Source organism: Equus caballus, chromosome 25, assembly GCF_041296265.1.
Source record: "Equus caballus isolate H_3958 breed thoroughbred chromosome 25, TB-T2T, whole genome shotgun sequence".
In the NCBI taxonomy this organism is placed as follows: Eukaryota; Metazoa; Chordata; class Mammalia; order Perissodactyla; family Equidae; genus Equus; species Equus caballus.
The window spans coordinates 43629091-43653590 of record NC_091708.1 but is presented as its reverse complement, the minus strand read 5'-3'; the positions used below and the strand labels follow the sequence as shown (position 1 = coordinate 43653590).

Below are 24500 nucleotides of genomic sequence, written 5' to 3'. Positions count from 1 at the left end.
CAGAAATGTGGATTTTTATATGAAATGACCTGACCTTTTACTGTTGGCTCAAACATTGAAAAACACTTTGGAAGCCAAACAAAACATACATGTGGGCTGGATTTGGCTTGGTTCTTGTCCCTGGCTGTCAGCTTGAAAGCTGTCTTTTAAGCTTCCTGTGCAAGAAGCATCCTGACTCTGGAACACCAGTTCGTAGTAACCCACACTTCCTACAGTGCTTTGTGCTCTCTGCCCCTCCCAGCAGACCCTCCAGGGGCAAGGGTTAGCATGGCCTTGATCTTAGACTTGCCCAAGGTCACTAGGCTACTTCTAATCCCCAGCCTCCTCTGACTGCCCCATCTGAGCTGTGTGACTCAGTTTCCCAGCTGCCCGCTGCTTCAGCCCCCAAAGTGAAGCCCCCAGCCCCTTTTGTTGTAAGGATGCCGTGAGTGCCCCTGGGACACAGGAAATGGTGAAGCTGGCCAGGTGTCACTGCCATGGCCCGGGGTCTGAAGATTGTCACCCCCGCCTCCCCCATGGCTGCTGGGAGCCTCAGTGGCATTGGAAGATCAGTCTCAAACTGTGTCCTTTTTCTAAGTTCTATTATGGAAAATTCCAAATAGACACGAAAGGGAGAAAATGACATAAAGGTGCCGCAGCTTTAGTGATCACCCCTGCAGGGCCACTGTTGTTTCTTCTCTGCCCCCTCCTTCAGTGGACGATGTTTACACAAATCCAAAGCACATCGTTTCCATCCATAAATATCAATATGTTACTCTAATAATCAAAATCCCATGATCACTCAAAAAAAATGATGTCGAATATCCAAATATTCAGTAGTGTTCAAATAATTCCAGTCGTCTCTGAGGTTTTTTTTTTTAGAAGTTGCCCCGTTGGAATCACAATCCAAAATGCACGTGTCACGTTTGGTTGACGTCTCTTATCTTTCCATAATTTCCCCTTTATTTTTTTTCCCTGAAATGTATTTGTTGAGGAAACTGGGTGGTTCGTCCTTAGAGATTCCCAGAGTCTGGAATTTGCAGATTGCATCCTCATGGTGTGTTGAACACGTTCCTCTGGCCCCTGTAACCCCCAAATGGAGTCACCTGCAGAGGCCTAGTGGGGTTCTGGTTTAGTTTTTGACAAGAACACTTCTTGAGTGGCTCTGTGTTCCCGGTCGCGGGCGGCACGTACTGTCCTGGTCCCTTCTCTTTGAGGCTGGCCCTGGCCTTGGTAAGGGATCTACCCCACAGCTTTGGAGGAGGATTTTGAGGGGAGCTGTGTGAGAGGGCCTTGCCCTCAGGAGGCACTGCCTGAATCGCAGCCCCTGTCACCAACAGTGGGGCAGAGTCTCCGCCTGCCTGAGCTGGGGACACTGGGCGCCTGTGCGAGGTGCCTCACCTGTGCTGGCCCGTTAGTTATGCCCACATGACACAGGAGAAAACTGCCTGGAAGGGGAGGGGATTTGTCTGGGGGGGAGGAGGTCACACAGTAAGAGAGGGGTGGAATTGGGCCTCAAACCCAGGCGTTTCAGTGCCCAAACCTGTCCTCTATGCTACAGCCTGGGAACTGGGGGGTGTGCAGCTGGAGCAGTGAGCAGGTTTGCCAGGGCTCTGGAGGGGAGCCCCAAAGTAGGGAGCGAACAGGCAGGGAGCGAGACTTTGAAAAACCAGACAGACGTTAACCAGAGGGTCTGGTTAAGGAAAGGATATACCACCCCACCCCTCCATGCACAGGAGGTCAGATAGTGGGATGGCAGGCAGCCTAGCCTGTGCTGGAACTCCCGACGTCTCACCTCTCCAGCCTACCTGGGCCCTCCCGACACCGGCACCCTGGACCTTCAAGGTCAGAGAGGTGGTGACATGGGGTGCACTCCTCTTCACTCACTAGTCACCTGGCCTGCATAAGCCCCTTTCCAGGCTGTAAAATGGGCCTGAGCTTGCTTCCCAGGCCCCTCCCTGGGAGAAAGAGATAAGGAGAGCAGAGAAGAGATAAAGTGAGCTGCAGGCAGGTGCAGGATTTAGCAAGTTCTGAATTCCCGGAGGCTGAGGGTTTGGCCTCAGAAGCAGGAGTGGGAGGAGAAGCTTCTAGCCAGAGGGCATGTCCAGTGTCCCGGTCAGCCCTTTGTTGCTTTTGAGGACCTCCTTCCTCTAAATGTGCCCCACCAGCCTCGGCCTCACCCTCCCTGGGGGACAGAGCATAGAAGCTTCCTAACCAGCCTCCCAGGAATTTCCACCCCAAACCAAATCTACCCATCTTGCTTTAAAAGAAGAACAAAAAAACAGCATTTATTACATGGCTGTGATTATTAAAACATTTTAGAAAAATTAGAAAATTCCAAGAAGTAAAAAGAAAAAACATACAGCACCACCCAGAAATACCCACCATTACTTTTGCAAAGTGGGTCCCTCTAGTCACATGCACGTGTGTAGTGTCTGGTTCTGAAAGCATATTCTGCAGGCTTTGTCACTTCACGGCTCCAGCAGAGCATTTCCCTTCATCCTGGTTCTCCTGTGCTGCTCCATGGCACCCAGGGGCCTGGCGGTTACTCAGCACAGGGCATTTGAGTTGATTCGGTTTGGCAGAATTGTAATCAAGGTTTCCATAAACATCTTGTACAGAAATTGATGTCCACACCTGTGATTGCTTCCTTAGAGGGAATTCCTAAGAGTGGGATTATCGAGTCAAAGGGCATAAGCGTTTTTAACGGCAGTAATAGAAAGCGCCAAATTGTTTTCCGCCTGTCTTTGTCAAGGCCTCGTACCCAGATGGAAAACCACCAGGCGGGTGCTCAAGCGGCGCAGGTGGGCGCACCCGTGGGTGGGGCTAGTTGGGGGCCCACTGTCCGTGAATATCTGAGATTTGGCACACAGCGGGTATGCAGGATATGCTTGTGGAATGTGTAGTCTGGTCCTGCCCTCTCATTTTATAGATAGAGAAACTGAGGCCCAATGGTGTGGGACCAGTTCCAGGGAGGTTGGTGGCATTGCCAGCGCTACAGCAGTCGATCACTAGCCTCAGTGAGGCTGAGAGCTGAGGCCAGGCAGGCCCCAGCAGCCGGTTAGGTGTGAAGGACGGGCCCATTCATTCATCCATGGCATGAACACTCTCTTGACTGCTGTTAACCTCCAGGCTTCCTCTTCCTTCCTCACTCGCTTCTAGAAAGAGTAGCTGAGGCTCCCTGGCCCTGCTTCCTCCCCAGCCCTTAGTAGCCTCACTTCCACCCTGACCTGAGACCTTGAGCACTCAAGCCACCAGTGGCCCCAGCTGACCAGGCCAGTGGCCAGGTGCTGCGGCTGGCAGTTTGTCACTCTTTTTTGTTTGTTTGGTTTTTGTTTTGTTTTGTTTGAGGAAGATTAGCCCTGAGCTAACATCTGCTGCCAATCCTTCTCTTTTTGCTGAGGAAGACTGGCCCTGAGCTAACATTCATGCCCGTCTTCCTCTACTTGATATGTGGGACGCCTGCCACAGCATGGCTTGCCAAGCTGTACCATGTCCGCACCCGGGATCTGAACTGGCAAACCCCAGGCTGCCAAATCGGAACGTGTTAACTGCTGCGCCACCGGGCTGGCCCCAGTTTGTCACTCTTGATCCCTTACTCTTTCTTGAATGTCTACAGGCCCCAGCCCTGGTGACGCCTGGTCTCCGTGGTCCGTTGTCATCATCTCATCCCCCTTGCCGCCCCCACTGCGCCTCCTCTGTCTCCATTCTGCCTGGGTGGTCGGAGGGCTGATAGGAGATAGTGCTGAGAAAGGCCCCTTCCCTCCACACGAAACACACATCAACACTCAGGACTTCCCAATACCCGTGAGCACCCAGGACACGGTCACCCTTCCAGGACTCAGGAGCACATAGTCATCAGGGCACAGCCACTGGCTGTGTAACATGCATCAGTTCCCCAGTGTGAGCCTCTCCGATGAAGAAACTGAGGCTCAGAGAGGTTAAGCAACTTGTCCAAGGCCACAGATCTAGGGAGGAGCTGGAATTCGTGGTAGGTGAGTCTGACTCCAAGGCCTCTTGACCACACGTCAACTCATACATAAGTCCCACTCCTACACAACACACACTGTCCCAGCGCACGCACCCACACAAGGTGCCTAACCGCAGTACCCACGCCCCACAACACGCATAGCACGTGTGCTTCCAAAGACAAACAGCCAGCAGGCTCGGGAGGGCGCGCGAGGGCGCGCGCGCACACACACACGCACAGCCCTCCGCATCCCTGGCCCCGCCCCTCCGTGCCGCCGGCCCCGCCTCCCGAGGCCCCGCCCCCGGGCTGACCTCCGCGGGGCCGGACCCGGGGCGCAGAGCGCAGGCAGCGCCGAGCCGCGCGGGCTGCCGCCGCCCCCGCCACGCGCCGGGCCGGTCCCGCGCCCGCGCCGCCCCGGGTCCCGCGCCCGGCCGGCCGCCCGCGCCGCGCGAGCCGCCCATGGTGCAGCGCATGTGGGCCGAGGCGGCCGGGCCTGCGGGCGGCGCCGAGCCGCTGTTTCCGGGCTCCCGGCGGAGCCGCAGCGTGTGGGACGCCGTGCGCCTGGAGGTGGGCAGCCCCGACAGCTGCCCGGTGGTGCTGCACAGCTTCACGCAGCTCGACCCCGACCTGCCGCGGCTGGAGGTGGGTGAAGCGGCCGGCTGCGGCCAGGCGAGGCGGGGGCGGGGGCCCGGCGGCCTGAGCGGGTCACTCCCCCGCCCAGCTTGGGTCCGCGGGGAGAGGAGGGTCCTTCCGCAGAAATCCCCTGCCCAGCTCCGATCGCAAGGCAGCACGGTGGGCGCGGGGGCCGCCGGCACAACCGAGCCAACAGTCTGGGGACCGGAACCGGCTCTTCGGGTTTCTTCACCGAGCCCGGTGTCCCGCCCCCGCGCCCCTGCAGCCCAGGTAGACCCCTTCCTGCGAGCTGTCACTGGCTGTTTACATCGGCGAACTTCCCAACGGCAGGGGCTGGGCTGCCTTTTCCCCCTTTGCCAGCCGCGGGCCTGCGCCGGCTGTTGGGCTTGCCAGGGCAGGTGGTGAACTCGTGGTTAGGGTGGCAAACTCCTAGAATCCTCATAGGCGGTTGGGACCACAGGGGCCTTCCAGACCAGCCCCCTTTGAGAGCGGAGGTGCATCTGATGTTCGGGGCTGCCCACAGGATGGGGGTGGAGGGGAGCCAGCCCTCCAACCCTGGGGGCCAGGTGTCCAGGCCGGGAGACTGGGACAAGGGCCTCTCAAGCCGAGGGGATGACTCATTTCTGCTTGATTGGAAAATACGCCAACACCCTGCATTTATAAGGGTTCAGAAGATTCAGAGAAGAGGGCATGTGCTTGTCACAGACGCGGTGGGGGTGACCCAGTGAGGGCTGGGACCCTTATTTCTAGTGTGCTCAGGGCAGCGGGGCCCACTGGGCCGTGGGGTCGTGATGGGGCGGGGTGGGGGGATGCCCTCCTCCTCCCACCTGACTGCGCACCTGACGCTGTGCAGTGGTGGTAACAGATTCCAGGGATGGGCCCCTTCACCCCACTCTGCCTGGGTATGGGGCCTGGACAGAGGCCAGCCCTGGGTCGGAAGGCTGAGGGCACATCAAGGCTGAGCCAGAGCCTCAACACTCAAGTTCCTGAGCCCCCGTGCAGGTTAGGGCCCCTTGGTGGCTCTCCCCTCCCCCCATCACCTTAGGTCCTGGTTCATTGTAATTGCCAGTAATTTCCAGCCTGCATGTTGCATCTCTGCAGGTCCCCAGTGCCTAGACAGGGCCCGGGTGCATAATTGCCCAAGGATAACATATGTCTCCCTGCCTGGCGTGGGGGAAGGCATGAGGTGGGGGCAGCTCTTGGTGGGGAAACTGTGGGCCTGGGAGACCCTGTGCTCCTGGCTTGGCGGGTGGCTGGGTCAGGCATGTTCCCCCTCCCTCATCCACCCCCAGCTCTGGTCTTCATTGGCGGCTGGAGCTGGACCCCTGGGAGGGTGGGGGTGGGAGGCCTGACACCAGCCCAGTGCTCATCTGACTTTCATTATGTCTGGCAGCGACTCCGGCTTTGTGTGCTGGGAGGGTCCGGCCTGCGCGTTCATGGGGGCCGGGCAGGTTCCTGGCCAGGGTGGGGCAGGCCACTCAGCAGCTTCTGTCCACCCCCCAGCCACCCCTGCACTCCCTACTCCCTCCCTGGTCCATCTGCATCCCTGAGGAGGTGAGGGAGAGGCAGATCTGAGCCCTCCTGCCCAGGGGCCTGCCTTCTCTCTCTCCCTCTCCTTCCCTGCTGCTCTCTCTTGTCTGGCCTCAGCACCGAGATCCAGGCCATGGCCACTGTTTAGAAATCACAGGGGAAGATTCTGGCTGGGGCAGAAAAACCAGGGTCCTGGCAGGAGAGGAGGCCACTGCCGGAAACCAAACACAATAACCATTTACCATGGGCTGAAGGAGGGGGCGGGGAAGTCCCTGTCCCTCCTGCCAACACCCACCCCCCCCCCCCCATCCTGGGGCTGATTTCCTGGTTGCTGTAGCATGCCAGAGCTGAAGCAGCTCTGCTTGTGGTCCCTGTCCTCTGGAAACCACCAGACAGTTTCTGCCTTCCCTCCCCTGTCCCCATTTCCCTACCAGACCTCCACCCAGTCCTTCCCTCTCTGGGCTGCCAGATGTCCTCGCACATCTGAGCATCCGCTTGTCATCTTGATTCTAAGCCAAGCTACCATGCGATTGGCCTGTGCAGGTCTGTGCTTTCTGGAGGTCACCTGGCCCATGCCTTGGCCAGGCAGAGGGAGTTCCCAAGTCTGTAGTACCTACTGACTGCAGATGCCACCCCCTCATTCCAGCTGCCTTTGACCAGCTCTCCAGGGTAGGTGCCAACCCCACTATATAAGAGAATGGAACTCAGAAAAGTGAAGTCCCTGATCTAAAAGTACACACAGCGAGAAGGACGCAGCCAGGATTTGAACATGGGTTCTGTTCTCAATTGGGCGCCTGCTGTGTGCGAGAGCCTGCAGGGATCAGAGAAGGATAGCGCAGTGTTCTCTGTGGAGGCAATTAGAAGTGCGTGGGAGGATGGTAGAGCCATAAGGGGAACAGAACCAGGCCCAGGCAGCCCAGAGGCCCCGTGGTCCAGTGAGGGGTAGGGATGCTTATAGACCGGAGGAAGGCAAAGGACACTGGGGAGAGCTTCCAGGAAGAAGCAAGCCCACAGCTGGACCCCAAAGGTTTAAAATAATAGCTAATATGAGCCAGCACTTGGTGGGGAGCCCTGTGCTAAGTAATTTGCATGCATTATGTCCTTTTTCGGTCAAGACTGTCAATAGCCAGTTTAACAGACAAACAACTGAGGCACTCGAGGTTAATCAGATCATACAAACTCACCAAGCTAGTAAGTGGCCGAGGTGGGATTCTGACCCAGGCTGTGTGACTGCAAGGCCTGAGCGCAGTCTGGGTGGAACGGAATGAGGAGGGCTTCTCTGTTCTTTGGGTGGAGGTACCCAGGGGAGAGTCTCCTGCCAGCCTCCCCACCTCCTTCCCGCTGTCTGGTCTGGTGATCACACTGTGTGCAGGGCTCCAGTTTAACCGCCAATGCTCATTAGCCTTTGACCCTGGAGGCTCAAGAGGCGTGGCCTGTGCGGCACGCATATGCATGTGACTGTCTGTCTGTCTTTCTACTGTAATCTTCCAGAGGGGCTTCCCAGCCCACTCTCCAAGGGGGCAGCCTCCAGGAGCTGCAGGGCCTGTCAAGTTTAGGAGGGGACTGACTGACTGCCATCTGCTAGGCCTCCACGGACCCTCAGATTCCCCTCTTTCCTCCTCGGGGCCTCAGGAGAAGAGAAGGAAGGAGACCAGTCTGGCTGGTACTGGGTCCTTGTCCCTCCTCTACGTGGGAGACGCTTGAGCGTGCTGAGCTGTTTTGCTGGAGGCTCAAGGACAGCCCTGGAGCAGGACTGGGTGCGTGCAGTGGGAGTTCAGCCTGGGAGATGTTAGACTGCTCACAGGCAGGGCTGGGGTCCGATCTTCAACCTGGACGTTGAGTTTCCAGGTCCTGTCTTTGTTGCCACTAAGAAGGGGTTGTAGTAGATTGAGCGCTGGCCCTCGGCAGCCTCTTAGCGAGCCCATGGGGGTGGTTTCAGGAGGCTGCACCCAGGTGGTTGGAGACTGACTCCCAGAGGCTGCTGGCCGGCCGCTCAGACAGCTCCCACGGCATGGCACTGTGCTGTGGCCACCCTGTCCCCAGCTCGGGCCTCCAGCCTTGCAGGCCCAGAGACGCCGTGTTCCCAGACCCACAGCTCCAGTAAAGTGACTGTCCCCACTCGTTCCGAGGAGACAGGAGTTGAAGCCTGCAGCCTTGTGCAGGAGAAGCAGAGCTGTGAGCAGACCCGATTCTCCATCCACTAGCGGGCCCGTGGCTGGGGAGTGAGTCGATGAGAGCCTCAACGTTGCTCAGTGAGCAGGCAGGGCCCCCACGTGCCGGCCTGCTTTCAGGAAGCTCTCGAGCTTGTGTACTGCTGTGGCATCTCCTCTCCTCCCCAGGGACCATTGGATGTTTGCACAGGCGCAGGCAGCTCTGTAGTCACACCTGGAGGCGCAGTGTTGTCTTTTTGTACCCAGGGGTAGGGTGCGTATGCTGGCTGAGAGCTTGGGCTCTGGAGCGAAGGGAGCTGCGCTGGGATGCCAGCTTGGTTCCTTGCAGTACTAGCTCTGCTTCTACTCCCTGAGCCTCGGTTTCTTTATCTATAAAAGGGACTTGAACCAGATCCTCCCCTTTGGGTTCTGGTGAGGCCTGAGTGAGACAGGCAACCTGACAGGTGGTCCCCACAGTGCCTGGTACAGTGTCAGAGCCAGACAGGTGGTGGCTGCCATGAGTGTGTTTTCTGACGGGGTGCCCGGGGAGTGCCCACAGCCTGGGCTCCGGGAATATGCTACCCGGCCCAGTCAGCAAGGTGCTTCTCAGGCCTGATTCTCATAGCTGATTTTAGGGCCCATGGGTGCCCTGGCCATCCTGTGCCAGGAGCCCCAACAAATCCCCTCTCAGTGGAGAGGTGCAGATGCAAGGGAGCTGGGCCCCACCACCCCCAACTGGCTGTGCAACCTGAGGAAGTCCTTCCTGTCTCTAGTCTCTCCCACATCTGTGTGACCAGGGGCTGGACTCTGCTCTGAGGCCGTGATCATGGCAGCCACCGGTGGGATGAGGCCTGGGTCGGGTTCAAGTCCCTGCCCCAGCTGCCACATCCTGGCTCCTGACCCGGGCGAGTTCCTGCCTGGCTCTCTCCTCATCCATCAAGTGAGGTGTTGGGAGGATTAAATGTGAGGAGTATGCGAAGGGCCTGACACCCAGGAAGTGCCCACGTGCTGGACGCTGTGGTCAGTGGTGTGGGTGTTGAGGGTGGACCTTCAGCCATCCCCTCCCTGCACCCTCTCAGAACCAGGCCATCCTCCTCCTCAGCCGTCACTCAGCAACAACCCCTTGCAGGCCTGGCCCCTGCTGGTCTGCTGGTCTGACAATCAGGAGGATGGGTGTGTCTCCCAGCCCCACCTGAGGCACGTTTTTCCTTCTCTTTAAATGCTGACGGGTAGCTGGGCTCAAGCTGATGGGGAGGATTCTTGGGGAGATGGGTCAGCCTTCGGGGCCTCAGCACAGGCTGGTCGCCAAACTCCAGTTTCTGGGATCACCGAACCAGGGCAACCAGGCACCTTGTGTGGTCCCTGGCTGAGGCTGCCTCTGTGGGACCAGGAGTGTGGCCCACCCCATCCAAGGCCAGCCTTGCATCCTGGCGGGGGTCCTGTCCATGCCTCTGGGCTCAAGATGCAGGCCTGAGGGCAGGACCCTGCTGCACCCCAGGGGGGGTCGAGCCGGCTTGGCATTTTCCTTCTCGCTGCCTTGTTGGGCCTATTGTCTAAAAGAACAAGGACTTGGACTTGAGAAGTTCTGGGTTCTCTTCTCAGCCTGGACACCCTCTACTTGACCCTGTCCCCTAGCCTGTCTCCGCTCTGCAAAATGGGTGTGTGACAGTGTTCACACTGGGAGCCCTGAGAGGCTCAGCAACCCTCTCTGATCTGTCTCAGTTTTGGGTTCTGTATTTGAGCAAAGACGTAGAAAATCAGAAAGCTGCCGGGCTGGCTCCCACCTGCAGAGCTTTCGGGTGACCTGCCCCCTGTGCCAGGCCCTTCTCCAGGTTCCCGGGACCCTGGCCGGTCTCCCAGGGTTCCCGGGGGGTCTTTCCCACAGCCTGGTGTTCCCCAGCAGCCAGCTCATGGGGGCTGGGGGCGGGGCGAGTGTTCCCCACCAGCAACAGCGGCATCGGTCCCCTTTCCCGAGCGCTTTCATGTGCCGGGTGCAGAGCAGGCGCGCTGCCTGCGTTCTCTCGTGACCCTGCTGTTGCCTGTTGGGGGCGGCTGCTCTTGCCCCGTTTCATAGACGAGCTCACTGACGACAATGGCCGAGCAGCTTGGCAGAGCTGGGAGTCAGAGCCCTCCGTGAGAGATGGGGCTGTGGGGTCTGCTGGGCCCTAGGGAGGGTCCCCGTGTGCTCAGAGCTGCCAGGGGGCTGTCGGGTGGCCGAATGAGGGCCTCGGGGTGACCTCTGTGACTCAGTGGACCTGGCCAGCAGCTGAGCAGGGTGTGGCGAGGTCGCCAAGGGGTGATCTCATGCATATGGGGGCGCTGCGATCAGAGCCACTCCCTGCCCTGCCCAAGTGGGGCCGAACTCCTCCACATGCAGGCCGGGGAAGAGATAGGAGGAGACCTCAGTGCAGGCCCTCCGTCCATCTCAGCCCTCGGTCAGGTCTCCTTAGGAGGAGCCGGTCTGTGGCCAGAGGCATCTGTGGGCCTGGTTGGAGCTTCCTTGGGAAAGCATCTGGGGGGAGCCAGAGCAGATTGGGGATCAGGATGCGAGAAGGTGCCATCCCCATAGGTGCAGGCACGGGCACCTTCTGGGAGAGGTGGGAAGGCCCAGTAGGTCCCCTCAGGTCTGTCCCCAAATAATGGGGGTAATCAACCCCGTTATTCTGCCTTGAGGGACTTGAGACTTGGCCTACAGCCAGTTGGGGACACAGCGGCCTGCTGGCCAGTCACCAGAAGGCTGATCAGGTGACACACTAACAGACGCCACCCAGGCCGTTTCCCCTCCTCGTCCCTGGGGCCCCAGCCTGTGGACTTCCAGAGGACAGCTCCTGGGCCTCTTGGAGCCCTTGACGGGGCACAGGAGGTGAGGGCCCAAGGAACTGCGAGGCGAGAGGCACCCTGGAGGCCTATCGTGCCGGCCTCTGCTCACCATGGGGACATCACACTATCCTCATTCCTCTTGACTCAGGTGGTGGGAGGCCAGGCGGTGTGTGTAAGGCACAGCTGCCAACTGGGTCCCAGAGCCCTGGGGACATGAGTAGGTGCCTGCTTCAGGCAGGACAAGGGGATCTGTTCCCTGGGGACACAGCTGTCCACGTGGCATTCTCTCCCCTGACAGCCAGCTCAGTTCTGCCCTGCGCACACCTCCCCCAGGAGCTCCCTAGCCCCTCCCAGAGCATCCCTGGGGGTCCAGACGCTGTCCACCCTGCTAACAGGGTGGCCCAGGGTCACTTTCGGGCACCAGGGCCCTGCCCTTTCTACCCCAGAGCGTCCTAGGGGCAATGCCAGGGCTATTGGCCCCTTTCCTTCTCTGTCCCTTGCAGGGGGAGGGAGCAGGGAACAGATGTCCCACTCTGCCACTTTCTGCCTGGGACCCAGGACCTCTCACTTGAGAGCCTGCTTCTCAGTGGGCTCTTGGCACACAGTGTAAATTGTCCTGTGCTCAGCGTAGCTCTCACGGTCTTGTTTTATTGTTCCTGAGTGGAGGAACCGGAGAGTACAGGGTTAGCTCTGCAGGGCTGGAGCAGCTCCCCATCTGTGCGACAGGGCAGTGACCCCCCCCCCGCCCCCCATTGCAGCATGTGTGGCTCTCAGCGTCCTGCCCTACCCCCTGCCCGGCTGGCAGAAGGGGGCCCCTGGGGGGTGGGGGAAGGGCTGGGAGATCACATGACACCCAGGCAGGGCTGGCCAGCTGCTCGCTGCCAGTGAGGCCCATGGCTCACTGCAGAGCTGCTATGCGCTATGCTACCTCCTTGGGGGTGGCAAGGCCGCCCTGCCCCAGCCCCTCTCGCGGGTTGGCCTGGCCGGGGAGCACTTCCATCCAGCAGGCCTTGATGGAGCCCCAGTGGGAGCCAGGTGCTGTGCAGGCTCCTGAGGGGTTCAAGTCCAGCACCCTCTGGCAGATGCATCCTGCACGGGACCGCCAAACTGTTGCCAGCAACTTGGACCCTCAGGACACTGTCTGGCTCCCAGCTGGGCCAGATGTGGCTGAAATCCCCAGGAGAAGGACAGGCCCTTCCCACCAGGCCGGCAGCCTTTGCAGGAGGCAGTCTCGGACTCCTGAAGAGATGCCGGGGTGGACAGTGGCAGGACCATCTGGTCCGGCAGGTGGACAGCCGGCCCCGACCTCACTGTAGCCTCTGAAGCCCCTCTCCTCCGAGGGCTCTTCTGAGTGGGGAAGGGGCACGTGAGGCGGGGGAAGGAAAGCGAGCATCTGTTTCCGTTTTTCTGCTTCAGGAGGAGGAATTTCCCCTCCTCGATGAAAGGTCTGGACCTCCCCAAGTGTGGCTGTGTGGGCTGTGTGGGTGTGGGAGTGGGAGGTTCCGCTCGGGGGCTTCTCCCTGTGGCTTCGCTCCTAACTTCCAAGAAGCGGCTGGCTTTCCCTTCAGGGGAGGCAAAGGGTCAGGAAGCCCAGTGTGATTGCAGCGGCTTTCCCGTTGGTACGATGCCCAGAGTGGGAGGGCGACCTCGGGTCAGAGGAAGTGGACTTCCAGAGGATGGCTCCTGGGCCTCCCAGAGCCCTTGAGGGTGGGCAGGAGGTGAGAGGCCCAGGACCCCGGTCTCTGACCCCGGGAGTGCTGACGTCTGGAAGGACAGCCCACAGGAGGCCCAGCTTGGGCTGAGGGCTTTACGGCTATCGTGGGGCCCAGGCTGAGTCAGCACTTGCTCTGGGCCTTCTCTGAGTTCCATGCTCAGCCTGGCTCAGGGCAGTGACCCGTGGTCCCAGCAGCTGGCATTGACTGTGTGATCGATGGCCGTGTGCCGGCCAGCATCTCCCAGCTCCTCCCTTGGCACTCAGAGGTTGATATTTTTACTCTCGGCCCCCCTCCCCATTGCACCTTTTCCCTGAACAGGGGCAGGTGGGAGAGGGGGCTGTGAAGCCCAGGGCAACATGGCTAAGTGGCCTTGGCCAGGCCCTGATGACCCCAGCCTGCCCAGTGGGAGGGGTCGCTGCTTCCTAAAACAAAGGCCTTTCCTTTCTGCCAGATGACACAGTCCCATGGTTTTGGGGTTCTGTGGAACCCCCGCCATCAGCCCGGATGCCAGCACTGTCATCTTTCTCACCCTGTCCCCACGCACGTGATGACACACAGGGAACTGGGAACTCCTCTGTTGCCCAAGACGGCACAGGGCATGAATGAGCAGAAAGGGAAGGAAGTGGCCTCGGCTGCGGCCACAGGGATGCCCCACACCTGCACCAGCCCCATGCTGATTCCTGCTGCGTCAGCGGCGGGGTGGACAGGCTGAGCAGAGGAGGGGTCAGGCTGAGGTGGGTCACGGGCCTCGGGCCCTGCGCCTTGGGATCTTGGGTCTGCCATCTATCCTCCGTGGCATGACTTTGGACAAGTTGCTCTTCTCTCAGCCTCCGTGTCCTCATCTGTGAAATGGCCAAGTAAATTCGCCTGGCGGGGGGGGTCACCCTAGCAGGAGTGGGTTGTTGAGGGGTCGGAGCCTGGTAGGCTCCTCATGTTCAGATCCAGCTTGTGGCTGGCAGCGGGGGAAGGGGAGTGCTGGGGGCAGTGCCAACCTGTCCCATGTTAATCCCGAGCCCTCAAGCTGCCATCCGTGTCATTCTGGACTGGAGGTCTGTCTGAGCACCCTCATCTGGGGAACAGAAGGTCACATGGGACATCCCCCTGCAGCAGCAGCCAGGCAGGCCCCTGACGTCCCCGCCCGGCGGCTGGGCACTGTCTTTGCAGAGCTCTACGCAGGAGATTGGTGAGGAGCTGGTCAACGGGGTCATCTACTCCATCTCCCTGCGCAAGGTGCAGGTGCACCATGGCACCAACAAGGGCCAGCGCTGGCTCGGGGTGAGTGCAGGTGCAGGGGCCTCCACACTGGGACCCCGGGAACCCCAGTGCCACCCTGGCACTTCTGCTGGCCTCCCTCCAGGGCTTTCCTGCTTGAGAGCCCACAGTCCTGCTCCCAAAGGAATCTGGGCACCCGCCCCCCCCCACCCCCCCCCCCCCCGCAACTGTCCAGCCCTGGGCTTGGCCAGCTGCAGAGTCACTTTTCACGTATTTGTGTGAACATCAAAAGACACTTCTATGCTGTTTTCACTTCACGTTAGGCCAGAAGTATTTTTGCATTTTGTCCCAATGTTTTTTGTTTTAAATATTGCCCCCAGCAGCCCCATGTAGCGTCAGCCTGGAGTCCTTCCACACCTTTTCTAAGCCTTCCATCGCCATGCTTAGTAGGACCATTTTTACCCAAAAAGGACAGGGGCACAGGCTACTATGTACAATTCTCTGCCACCTGCCCTCTCACGGAGCACAGCCCTGTGACCCCTCCAGGTCCGAGTGAGGCCTGACTCCAGTGGTCGCGTTCCAGCAGGGAGGTTGGTCATGCAGTGATTCAGCCTGTCCCTGTTGAGGGACCTTGGCTTGCTTCCTTTCCTCAGCCATTCCCCCAGTGCTGTGTGTCCCCATATACCTCTCTCTTCCACCCTGGAGTAGCCTCTCTTTCCTCGCCTCCAGAACGGGGATGTGTTGCCCAGGCTCACAGGGGTAATGCTCTCCATACAGGGAGGGGCTGTCATTACTCAGCTAACAAAATGACCTGAAGGTGTTAGTCTTTGTCACCGTTCCTCCCCCTCAGATTCTGCTTCTAAAGCCTAAAACCTGTGTCTGCTGGGGGCACTCATGTCCCATCTCTGGCCAAAGCCACTGAGCTCTTAGCAGCTCATCTAACCTCCAGTCCCCCACCGCCCTCCTGTGGGCCGTGGTGCTGCCCCTGACCGGATGGCCCTCCCTCGTCTTCCCCACAGTGTGAGAATGAGTCGGCCCTGAACCTGTATGAGACCTGCAAGGTGCGGACTGTGAAGGCAGGCACGCTGGAGAAGCTGGTGGAGCGCCTGGTGCCTGCCTTCCAGGGCAGCGACCTCTCCTACGTCACCATCTTTCTGTGCACCTACCGAGCCTTCACCACCACCCAGCAGGTCCTGGACCTGCTGTTCAAAAGGTGGGCGCCCCGCCCCTGCACAGCACCGTGGCTCCCGGCCCTCCTCCTGGCTGTGTGTCTTGGGAACGTCCCTTCACCTCTCTGAGCCTCAGTTTGCTCAGGCCTGGCCCTGTGGGCAGGGCTCCCGAGGGCTGTGGTTGTCCTGATTTAGGACTTTCCTCTCCCCCATGAAGCTGTCTGCCTCAAGCCTCAGCACCCTGTGGCCTTGGGCACAGCTGCTTTCCCATTTCTGAAGGAGCCTTCCGATTCCGTGGGGGGGGTCCCAGCCTGGGGGCAGGCAGAGCAGGGAGCCCTGGGGGCTGCCTGGGGCCCAGGCCCACTCGGACGTCAGCAAGGTGCTGGCTGGGCTTCATTCATTCAGCGAATATATATGAAGCACCTACTGTGTGCAGGCACTTTGCTAGACACTTAGCATAATTCACTGAAAAAAGCAGGCAAAGTCCGTGTCCTCCCGGGCTTCCGTTCTAGTCGGGGAGTCGGCCGGTAACACTAGACATCATATCAGGTACGGTAGATGTGATGCCCTCACGGCCTCCTCTAGATATGGATGCATCCTCCCTTACTCCGACGAGGACGGTGGACCCCAGGACCAACTGAGAAAGTGAGTGGGCTTCAGGTCTAATGGGATCTGAGGGGCTGTGGCTGGGGGCACGGGAGGGCCGGGCAGTCCCCTGGCTCCCACACATCTCGTGATTCCTGCTAGAGGGCTGAGGTCTGGGGGCTTCTCCTGTAGGAGGAAAGGAGTCAGCTGCAGATGGGGTCCCGGGCCCCCTGGGGAGCAGAGAGGAGGCTGGGGGCTCAGAGCTGGCCCCTGAGAGAATCCAACCCCACCACAGCCCATCCCAGCCCTGCTCGGCACCCCCTGATCCAAGGACCCAGGAAGGAGGTGTGGGGAGCCACCTGCTCACACATCAGCCTGGTGCCTCAGTCCTGTGAGGCCAGCTGCATGTGGGGCTGGGCCGGCTGTGTCCCCATTCCCAAGGATAGTGTCGGGGTGGAGACGAGACCCACACAGGCCTCACAGAGAGTAAGACAGCACAGCGGTGTATGAGCAGCAGGCTGAGGTGCCACGAGGGCCCCGTGAAGGCTGGGCAGCAGGACACACTCCGCCTGGTCCCTCCCCCCTCACATGTGCACGCAGCACCTACTGTGTGCCCGCCAGTGCGATGAACAGAGCAGGCACCGCCCTCCCTGTCCTCGTGGAGGTGACATTCCAGTGGGGAGGCACCGGGGGACAGGCAGGAGTGTGTCGGGTTCCCCGAGGAAGGGAGAGGTGGTCCCAGAGTTGATGGAGGGCTCCCTCCTATGGAGACTTCGCAGGCCCAGCCTGCTGACCAGGCCTGCCCCTGCTGGACCGTCACGTGGGGGTGGGCTGGGGTGCACTGGCTTCTGGATGGGCAGGGGCGGGCCCAGGAGCCCAGCCCCCACCCCATAGAGGTACCAAGGGAAGACTGAATGGAAGAAGAGGCCAGGCCTCCAACTCTCCTGCCCACCCACCTACCTCCAGTGCCATCTCCTCCATCCTGGGCACCTGGCTGGACCAGTACTCAGAGGACTTCTGTCAGCCCCCGGACTTTCCCTGCCTCAAGCAACTGGTGGCCTATGTGCAGCTCAACATGCCCGGCTCTGACCTGGAGCGCCGTGCCCACCATCTCCTGGCTCAGTTGGAGCACGCAGAGCTCATTGAGGCCGAGTTGGAGGGTGAGGAGAGCAGGGTGGGTGCATGTAACCATGTGGGGAGGCATCAGTGCTGGACGCGCAGTGAGGAGTCCCCAGAGACTGGTGTTGGCCAGGAGCAAAGTCTGGCCTCCGACCACCCATCTGTTCGACTGCAGTCAAAGAAGACATCTTGTTGTGGGTTCCTGGGCTGGGGCTTCTCTAGAAGGCAGTGGCATGTTTTCTGCTTGGAAAGGCAGGCATGTTGCTGAACTTTTTTCCTCTTGTAGCTCTGTCACCAGCTCCAGTGCCAGCTCTGAGACCAACTCCCAATCTAGAGCCAGCGCCAGCACTAGCTCTAGTGCCTTGTCCAGTGCCAGCTCCAGAGCCAGAGCCAGCACCAGCTCCAGAGCTAGAGCCAGAACCAGCTCCAGAGCCAGAGCCAACGCCAGCTTCAGAGCTAGAGCCAGCTCTAGCGCCAGCTCCAGAGCTAGAGCCAGAGCCAGTACCAGCTCCAGAGCTAGAGCCAGAGCCAGTACCAGCTCCAGAGCTGGAGGCAGCTCTGTCACAAACTCTAGAGCTAGAGCCAACACCAGCACCAGAGCCTTCCTGGCCTTCGTCTGTGGCTGCAGAGAACGGGCTGAGTGAGGAGAAGCCTCACCTCTTGACGTTCCCACCTGACCTGGTAGCGGAGCAGTTTACACTGATGGACGCGGTGAGCGACTCTTCTCAGCAGAGCCGGGCAGGGTGCACCTTCCTTCTGGCCTCCGCTGCCCACACCTGCCCTTCCGTGGGCCAGAGCTGATGTCCCAGTTCCAGTCCCAGTCCCAGTTTCTCTATTACAAACCCTGTGACCCAGGGAAGTTTCTGCACCCCGAGGCCTTGATTCCCCTCCGGGCTGTGGAGATGAGAGACCCCCATCTGTGTGGCAGCACAGAGGGGCTGTGGAGATGCAGTGAGCTAGAACAGGGGAAGCTGGGCGGGGCCTGGCCCATTTGGTGAGGGTGGGGAGCTCACTGGGGTGCGGCTGGCTTCATGGGTTGCCCCCATCTGCCTCGGAGGCCCTCCAGCCTCAGCACTTCCTAGGCGCCTGACGTGTGTTAGAGGCCGTGGCAGACAGCAGACAAAGCCCCTAGTTGTAGCCCCCACAGTAAATATGAACCTGGACAGGGGTCAGCCCAGAGGCAGGATGGAGGGTGGAAAATGCTGCCTGGGACGTGCCAGTGTGAGCCTCTTCTGGTGTATGGAGTGAGGGTTTTGCTGGTGGGAATGCTGCACTCTTGCCAGTATTCCATCCTGGGTCATCCCGTGCTGGGTGCCCTCAGAGGACAAGAACAAAGCCAGGGACCCCCACAACGCTCCAGCCACATCCTCAGCTTCCTGAGCTCCAGCTTTGACCAGGGACCCTGCCTGGGACTGGGGGAGACTGGAGCTGAGCTGGGGTGTGACAGAGCCGGGTGACACTCCCTCTGCTCCCCAGGAGCTGTTCAAGAAGGTGGTGCCCTACCACTGCCTGGGCTCCATCTGGTCCCAGCGGGACAAGAAGGGCAAGGAGCACCTGGCTCCCACCGTCCGTGCCACCGTCACCCAGTTCAACAATGTTGCCAACTGCGTCATCACCACCTGCCTCGGGGACCGGAGTGTGACGGCCCGTGACAGGGCCAGGGTGGTAGAGCACTGGATTGAGGTGGCCAGGGTATGCCTCAGAGGGCCCAGGAATCCCTTTTTTGCCTTTATGTACCCTCAGGGTGTGGTTTGTGGTCCAGGCCCCTGCACAGACCCCAGGCTCTTCCTTCCCAGGGCACACTGGCCTTGACTCCCACATCCACTGTCTGGGTGCTCACTTCCTCCTCATGCTTTTTCTTTGGGGTGAGCCCAGATCCTCCTCCCTAGGCGTGTTACTCATCGGGTCCCAAGTGTGCCCTCCTGGGCTCCCTGGGCATCTGTCCCGTCCGGGGGGGTAGTCCAGCTGAGGGGGACTGAAGCTGGAGCAGGGGGTAGCTCCAGCCGCACCTCTCAACCCACGTTCTCTTCTCGCCAGGAGTGCCGAGTCCTCAAGAACTTCTCATCACTCTACGCCATCCTCTCTGCTCTGCAGAGCAACTCCATCCACCGACTGAAGAAGACGTGGGAAGAAGTTTCCAGGTGGGCAGGCCTCTCTCTGCAGGAGCTCCCGAGTGGACCAGGCACCTCCCCCGGGGCCAGGCATTGCCCTCTCAGTGAGCCTGAGACCTGTCAGGAGGCAGCAGTCCTGGGGGCACAGACCCCTGGTAGGCGGGATCTCTAAGTGTCCATTGGCCTTAGGCCGGCAGGTCTGCCTCAGGACTCAGTTTCCTTATCTGTCAGGCACTGGACTGAGTCACCTTGGAGATTTTCATGTTTACTTCACAGCCACACAACTCTGTCCAGTTGAACTCAAAAGTGGTCAGAACAGAGCTGCTCAGTAGAAATGGGAATGGGGCCCAGGTGACCAACACGAGAGCGCCCCTCCCCGGGCCCAGCAGAACCCTGTTTGGTCACCACTCTTCCAGGAAGTTTGGGTCTTTAGGTTCTAAAATAAATACTCACCACTCCCCCAACCCCCAATTCCCTACTTTCTCCTTCCTCCCCCAGGGACAGCTTCCGAATCTTTCAGAAGCTGTCAGAGATTTTCTCAGACGAGAACAACTACTCACTGAGCAGAGAGCTGCTCATCAAGGTAAATGGAAGAGGGGACAGGGGGCGGTGTTAGCATCTTGTCAAGTTTCTTTGAAAAATTCCAGTCCTGTCTTGTCTGGACTCCAGGGAGAGAGGGGTCTGTTTGCCCCACGGGCAGGTGGAGGGCATTTTTAGGGACAGGAGGCCCTGCAATGGGATGTCGTGGGGGCGGCTGGCGTGCTCCAGGAGAGGTGGGTGAGCAGGCAGAATTTGCAGGTCTCTGCTCCCTCACTGGTCCCTTCCACTGGCACTTAGCTTCTTCCAGGCTGGTGGGTGGATGGGGTCAGGTGTGGGGGTCCCTTCCCTCCCCAAACCAGCCCAGCCTGTCCCCAGGAAGCCAGGCCCCTGCTGCTCCTTCTGTCTGCACTGTACTTCCAAGGGGCAGGCATCTGCCCGCCCAGGGACCGGGTATTGCAGGAGATGCCCAGGGGCCAGATCCCAGAGGGGCTGCCTGGTGTTGGGTCCAAATGACCGGACCGGGGAGGCAGGTCTAGGTACCCATGGGACTCCTCACTCTGCTCCTGGGGCAGATGCTGTGAGTAAGTCCCAGTGGGTCCTGTTGGATTCTCGCCTCGTGTTAGCCATGCCTCGTGTTAGCCACGATGGATAACCCAGAGTGCTGTGAAAAGTGTCCGGGAACTAATGAATTCGTGATGGGTCCTTTTTGACCTGATCTCAGAAGCTTCCATAGAAAAGAAGATGCAAAATGTCACTACCCAGTGCCCCTGGCGGCCTCAGCTCACCCTGTCAGACAGAGGTGGCACCTGGGACACCCTCCTGAGTGGGTGGAGGCGGAGCACCGTGTAGGGGAGCATCCTGCAGGGCTCTGTGGGAACTAAAGGCTTTGCCATGGCCTCGGGCCCAGCCTGGGGAGCAGACTCCCCACTGGGTGCTGGAGCAGACAGGAGCTGCTCAACAGGCCCCCCAAGAGTCCCCATCCCTCTCTTCACGGCTCAGCCTGGCACACACCCAGAGGCCCTGAGGATGGGACCCTGGTCAGTGGTGGGAGTGGGGAGTGAAGGCGTCAGGGGCAGGGCCTCCAGCCTGGAGGGAGGAGCCTGCTGTCCTCTGAGTCCCTGTGGGGCCCTGGGTAAGTCGCTGCCCCTCTCTGGGCCTCAATTTCCTCATCTGGAAAATGGGGGAATGATGACCCCAGGGTGCTGACCTCACAGGGAGATAGTGGGGTTCAAGGGAGAAAAGGAATGTGGGTGAGTCTTGTGCAAGGCCCCACCTTGGAGAGGGCAAGGGCAGAACAGCCACAGTAACAGGCGTGTGACACTGAGTCCTTGGAGACCCCAAGAGGCAAGTGTAGTTCCAGCTGTGCTGTCCCGGGAACTGGCTCAGGGGTTCAAATCTAGAATCAGAGCACGCTGGTGGTGCAGGAGCATTTGCCCCAGTAACCAAGGTCCGAGGTCAGGTCTGCTGGAGGGTGAAGTGCAAGGAGGTGGCTTCACTGACCCCGTCCTCAACCTTGGCAGGAGGGGACCTCCAAGTTTGCCACGCTGGAGATGAACCCCAAGAGAGCCCAGAAACGGCCGAAAGAGACGGTGAGTGTGCTCGAGGCTGGGAGAGAAGGAGGCCCGCCTGGAAGTCAGGAGAGGAGGGGGCTGGCCTCCCAATCTGCAGAGGAGGGGCCTGCCCCTGAGGCCTCCTCTCCTGCTGCCGGTGGCTGACAGGCCTTGTTAGACCTGGCCTCCCCTGGGCCCTGTGAGGGCCATGCCCGATCAGCTGGTGTCTTGGGGGAACTAGTTACAGACACCAAAGCAAGGCCCGGAAGAGCCAGGCTCAGGGGAATTTGGGAGTGAGGAGCCAGGGACCATAGCCCCTTGGGCATTTGCCAAATAGCAGGCCTGGAAGGTGACTAGAGGGTTTGGGGTCCATGGACACTAGGAGGGGGATTTGGGAGAAACAGCTAAAGGTCCCCAGGCTGCTCCAAGTGGGAGGCTCGGGATGGGGGCTGAGGCTGAGGGGCTCTCAGGAAAGGGGCCTTGGGCACTGCTCACAGCCCCCACCCCGATGTCACAGGGTGTCATCCAGGGCACGGTTCCCTACCTGGGCACGTTCCTCACAGACCTGGTGATGCTGGACACTGCGATGAAGGACTATCTGTATGTGAGTGAGCCTAGGGGCGGGGGCAGGGCAGGGCCTGAAGCCAGAGAGCAGAGCGCCCCTCACGGAGCCCTGAGCTCAGCCCAGGCTCACTTCGTCTCCTGAGACCCCCGCCCACTCGGCCAGCCCTGTGTGCCAGGGCACCAGCCCTTCTACCAATGAGCGAACAGCTCGGTACCCGGCTGCTGGGGCTCAGAGCTGCAGGAGGGTGTAGCTGAGCTGGACACAGCCCCTCCTTTAGGCTATGGCCATGGACAGAGAGAGGACAGGCCCTCCAAGGTTGGACACATGGTGGCCCAGCTGGGCCTTCTTCCCTGAGGCCTCAGTTTCCCCCTCTGTCCTCAGAGTCTTGGGTGGGAACGTCCCTGAGCCTCTACCCGCCCACCCCTCAGCGCCCAGAACCCACCCCAGATCCTGGCATGTGCGTGCCCTGCCCCCTGGTGTGTGCTCTCTGTAGTGCAGCCCGAGAGGGCAGGAGGGGTGGTGATGGGCAAGGGGACACTTTCTGATGGATGTTGACTGTCTGTCTTCCAGGGGAGACTGATCAACTTCGAGAAGAGGAGGAAGGTGAGCAGCCGCAGCCCTGGGGGGCGGGCTTCAGAGACCCACCTGGGAGAACAGCTTAGCTCCAGCTCCCTTCCTCTGACATTTATCGGGAGACTTGGGTACGAGAAGGGGAGGACCTCTCCCACTGGAGTGTGGGGGACAGGCGGTTAGAATCAAGGACAGCTTCCTGGGGAGAGGCTGTCTGAACCCAGCTCTGAGAACAGAGTGGGGCCTGAGCAGGAGCAGAGAAGGGAACTTGTGAGTGAAAACCCTAACCCCGCCCAGTCATCACTTTCCTGTCCTCCCCTCTGGCCCCAGGAATTCGAAGTGATCGCCCAGATCAAGCTGCTCCAGTCGGCCTGCAACAATTACAGCATTGCGCCTGAGGAGCACTTTGGGGCCTGGTTCCGGGCCATGGAGTGGCTCAGCGAGGCTGAGAGGTGAGGCCGGGGCAGGAGTTGGGCACAGCATGGGCAAGCTGTCCCTGGGGGCCAGCTCCAGAGAGCCTGTGGTTTGGGTCCTTGGTCAGCATGGGACCTGGTTGCCTGGTGACAGCTGGGCGCCTGGCACTGGGAGGATCAGCTGAGTGTGGCTCCTGGTAGCCTCATGGCTCCGCTCTGTCCTGTAGCTACAACCTGTCCTGTGAGCTGGAGCCCCCCTCTGAATCAGCCAGCAACACGCTCAAGGCCAAGAAGAACACTGCCATTGTTAAGCGCTGGAGCGAGTGAGTCCAGGCGGGCAGGGCAGCTCCCTTGGGGCTCGGGAGTTTCTGGCTGGGCGTGGGCTCTGGGAGTCAGACAGCTGGGCCCTGGGATCCCAGCTTCCCTGCTGACCAGCCCTGTAATGGGGTGAGTCACCTCACCTCTCTGGGCTTCGGTTTCCTCCTGTGGATAGAGTGGTTCTAAATAATATATCAGCCCATGGGAGCCGATGGGGTGCTGGTGACGGACCAAGCGCTTGGCATGATGCCTGGAGCAGAGTGCAGGGGGCAAGGGGTGGGATGTGTTCCAGGGGAGGCCCTCTAAGTAACTTGGCTTTTCCATGCAGCCGCCAGGCCCCCAGCACAGAGCTCAGTACAAGCGGCAGCTCCCACTCCAAGTCCTGTGACCAGCTCAGGTGTGGCCCCTACCTCAGCAGCGGGGACATCGCTGATGCACTCAGCGTCCACTCAGCTGGCTCCTCCAGCTCTGATGTGGAGGAGATCAACATGAGCTTTGTCCCAGAGTCCCCCGATGGCCAGGAAAAGAAGGTGACTGCCCCACCCCTTCCTTCTAGCCCCTCCCTTCCCAGGGCCAGTGTTCCCCACTCCGCACCCACAAAGGGGCTGAGAAGCCCCAGCTCCTGAACAGAGCCCCTGGAATCTCCCAGAGCTGGACACCGGCCTGGGCACCCTGCAGGGCCTGGGGCTTCTGCTGATGGTGCCATCCCCACAGTTCTGGGAGTCAGCCTCCCAGTCATCCCCCGAGACCTCCGGCATCAGCTCAGCCTCCAGCAGCACCTCCTCCTCGTCAGCCTCCACCACCCCCGTGGCCTCCACCCGTACCCACAAGCGCTCCGTCTCCGGGGTCTGCAGCTACAGCTCCTCGCTGCCCCTCTACAACCAGCAGGTGGGCGACTGCTGCATCATCCGTGTCAGCCTGGACGTGGACAACGGCAACATGTACAAGAGCATCCTGGTGAGCCCCACAGGCCGGCCCCTGCGTCCCCTCCTCTGCCAGGCAGCAAATACGTACTGAGCACGGTGGCCTGTCCCTGCCCTCCTGGAGCTGGCCTTCTAGTGGGTCAGGAAGGACGGGCAGATACCAGACACAGACACGAAGAAGCCAGGGCATCAGTCAGCGCTGAGGGCGGTAGACGGAGGGGTTTAGATGGAGGCCAGGGAGGGCCTCACTGATGAGGCCCCTGAGGGCGCAGGGAGTGGTGTGCAGAGCCCGAGGCGGGAGTGTGCCTGGGGGTTAGGAGACCAGCAGGGGGCCCGAGGTGCAGGAGCGAGGGTCAGGGTAAAAGTTGAGGTCAGGAAAGTGCCGGGGGCCTGGATCTTGTTGGAGAGAGACAGGGGCCACTGGAGGTTGGAGCAGAGGAGGGACAGCAGTGACTTTTGACTTCTCGGGGGCCGTGGGCTGATGCTGGGAGGTGCAGGGAGCTGGTTAGGAGGCTGCTGTTGCAGCGAGGCGGGGAGAAAGTGGCTGCAGCAGGCTGGCGGCCATGGAGGTGGCTACCAGGGTCAGACACTGGCTATAATTTGAAGACAGAGATCAAGCCAATGGAAG

At 60.2% G+C, this 24500-nt stretch overlaps 1 protein-coding gene across 9 annotated transcripts in view; it reads left to right on the top strand.

The window, feature by feature from the left end:
• RALGDS (ral guanine nucleotide dissociation stimulator) overlaps positions 1-24500 on the top strand; it is a 47738-nt gene that overhangs the window by 18997 nt on the left and 4241 nt on the right. For 3 of the 9 annotated variants that reach the window (XM_023629225.2, XM_070251118.1, XM_023629231.2), the window contains exons 2-16: positions 13962-14072; positions 15029-15222; positions 15728-15823; positions 16730-16923; positions 17169-17593; positions 18359-18574; positions 18920-19023; positions 19492-19576; positions 21054-21122; positions 21601-21687; positions 22219-22251; positions 22549-22670; positions 22859-22954; positions 23278-23479; positions 23664-23906. In XM_023629225.2, the coding sequence (XP_023484993.1) occupies positions 13962-14072; positions 15029-15222; positions 15728-15823; positions 16730-16923; positions 17169-17593; positions 18359-18574; positions 18920-19023; positions 19492-19576; positions 21054-21122; positions 21601-21687; positions 22219-22251; positions 22549-22670; positions 22859-22954; positions 23278-23479; positions 23664-23906 (2277 nt within the window). Of the gene's footprint in view, positions 1-4328; positions 4592-13961; positions 14073-15028; positions 15223-15727; positions 15824-16729; positions 16924-17168; positions 17594-18358; positions 18575-18919; positions 19024-19491; positions 19577-21053; positions 21123-21600; positions 21688-22218; positions 22252-22548; positions 22671-22858; positions 22955-23277; positions 23480-23663; positions 23907-24500 lie in introns of those variants that run through there. The other 6 variants (XM_023629227.2, XM_070251117.1, XM_070251115.1 and 3 more) reach the window with 4 other exon arrangements.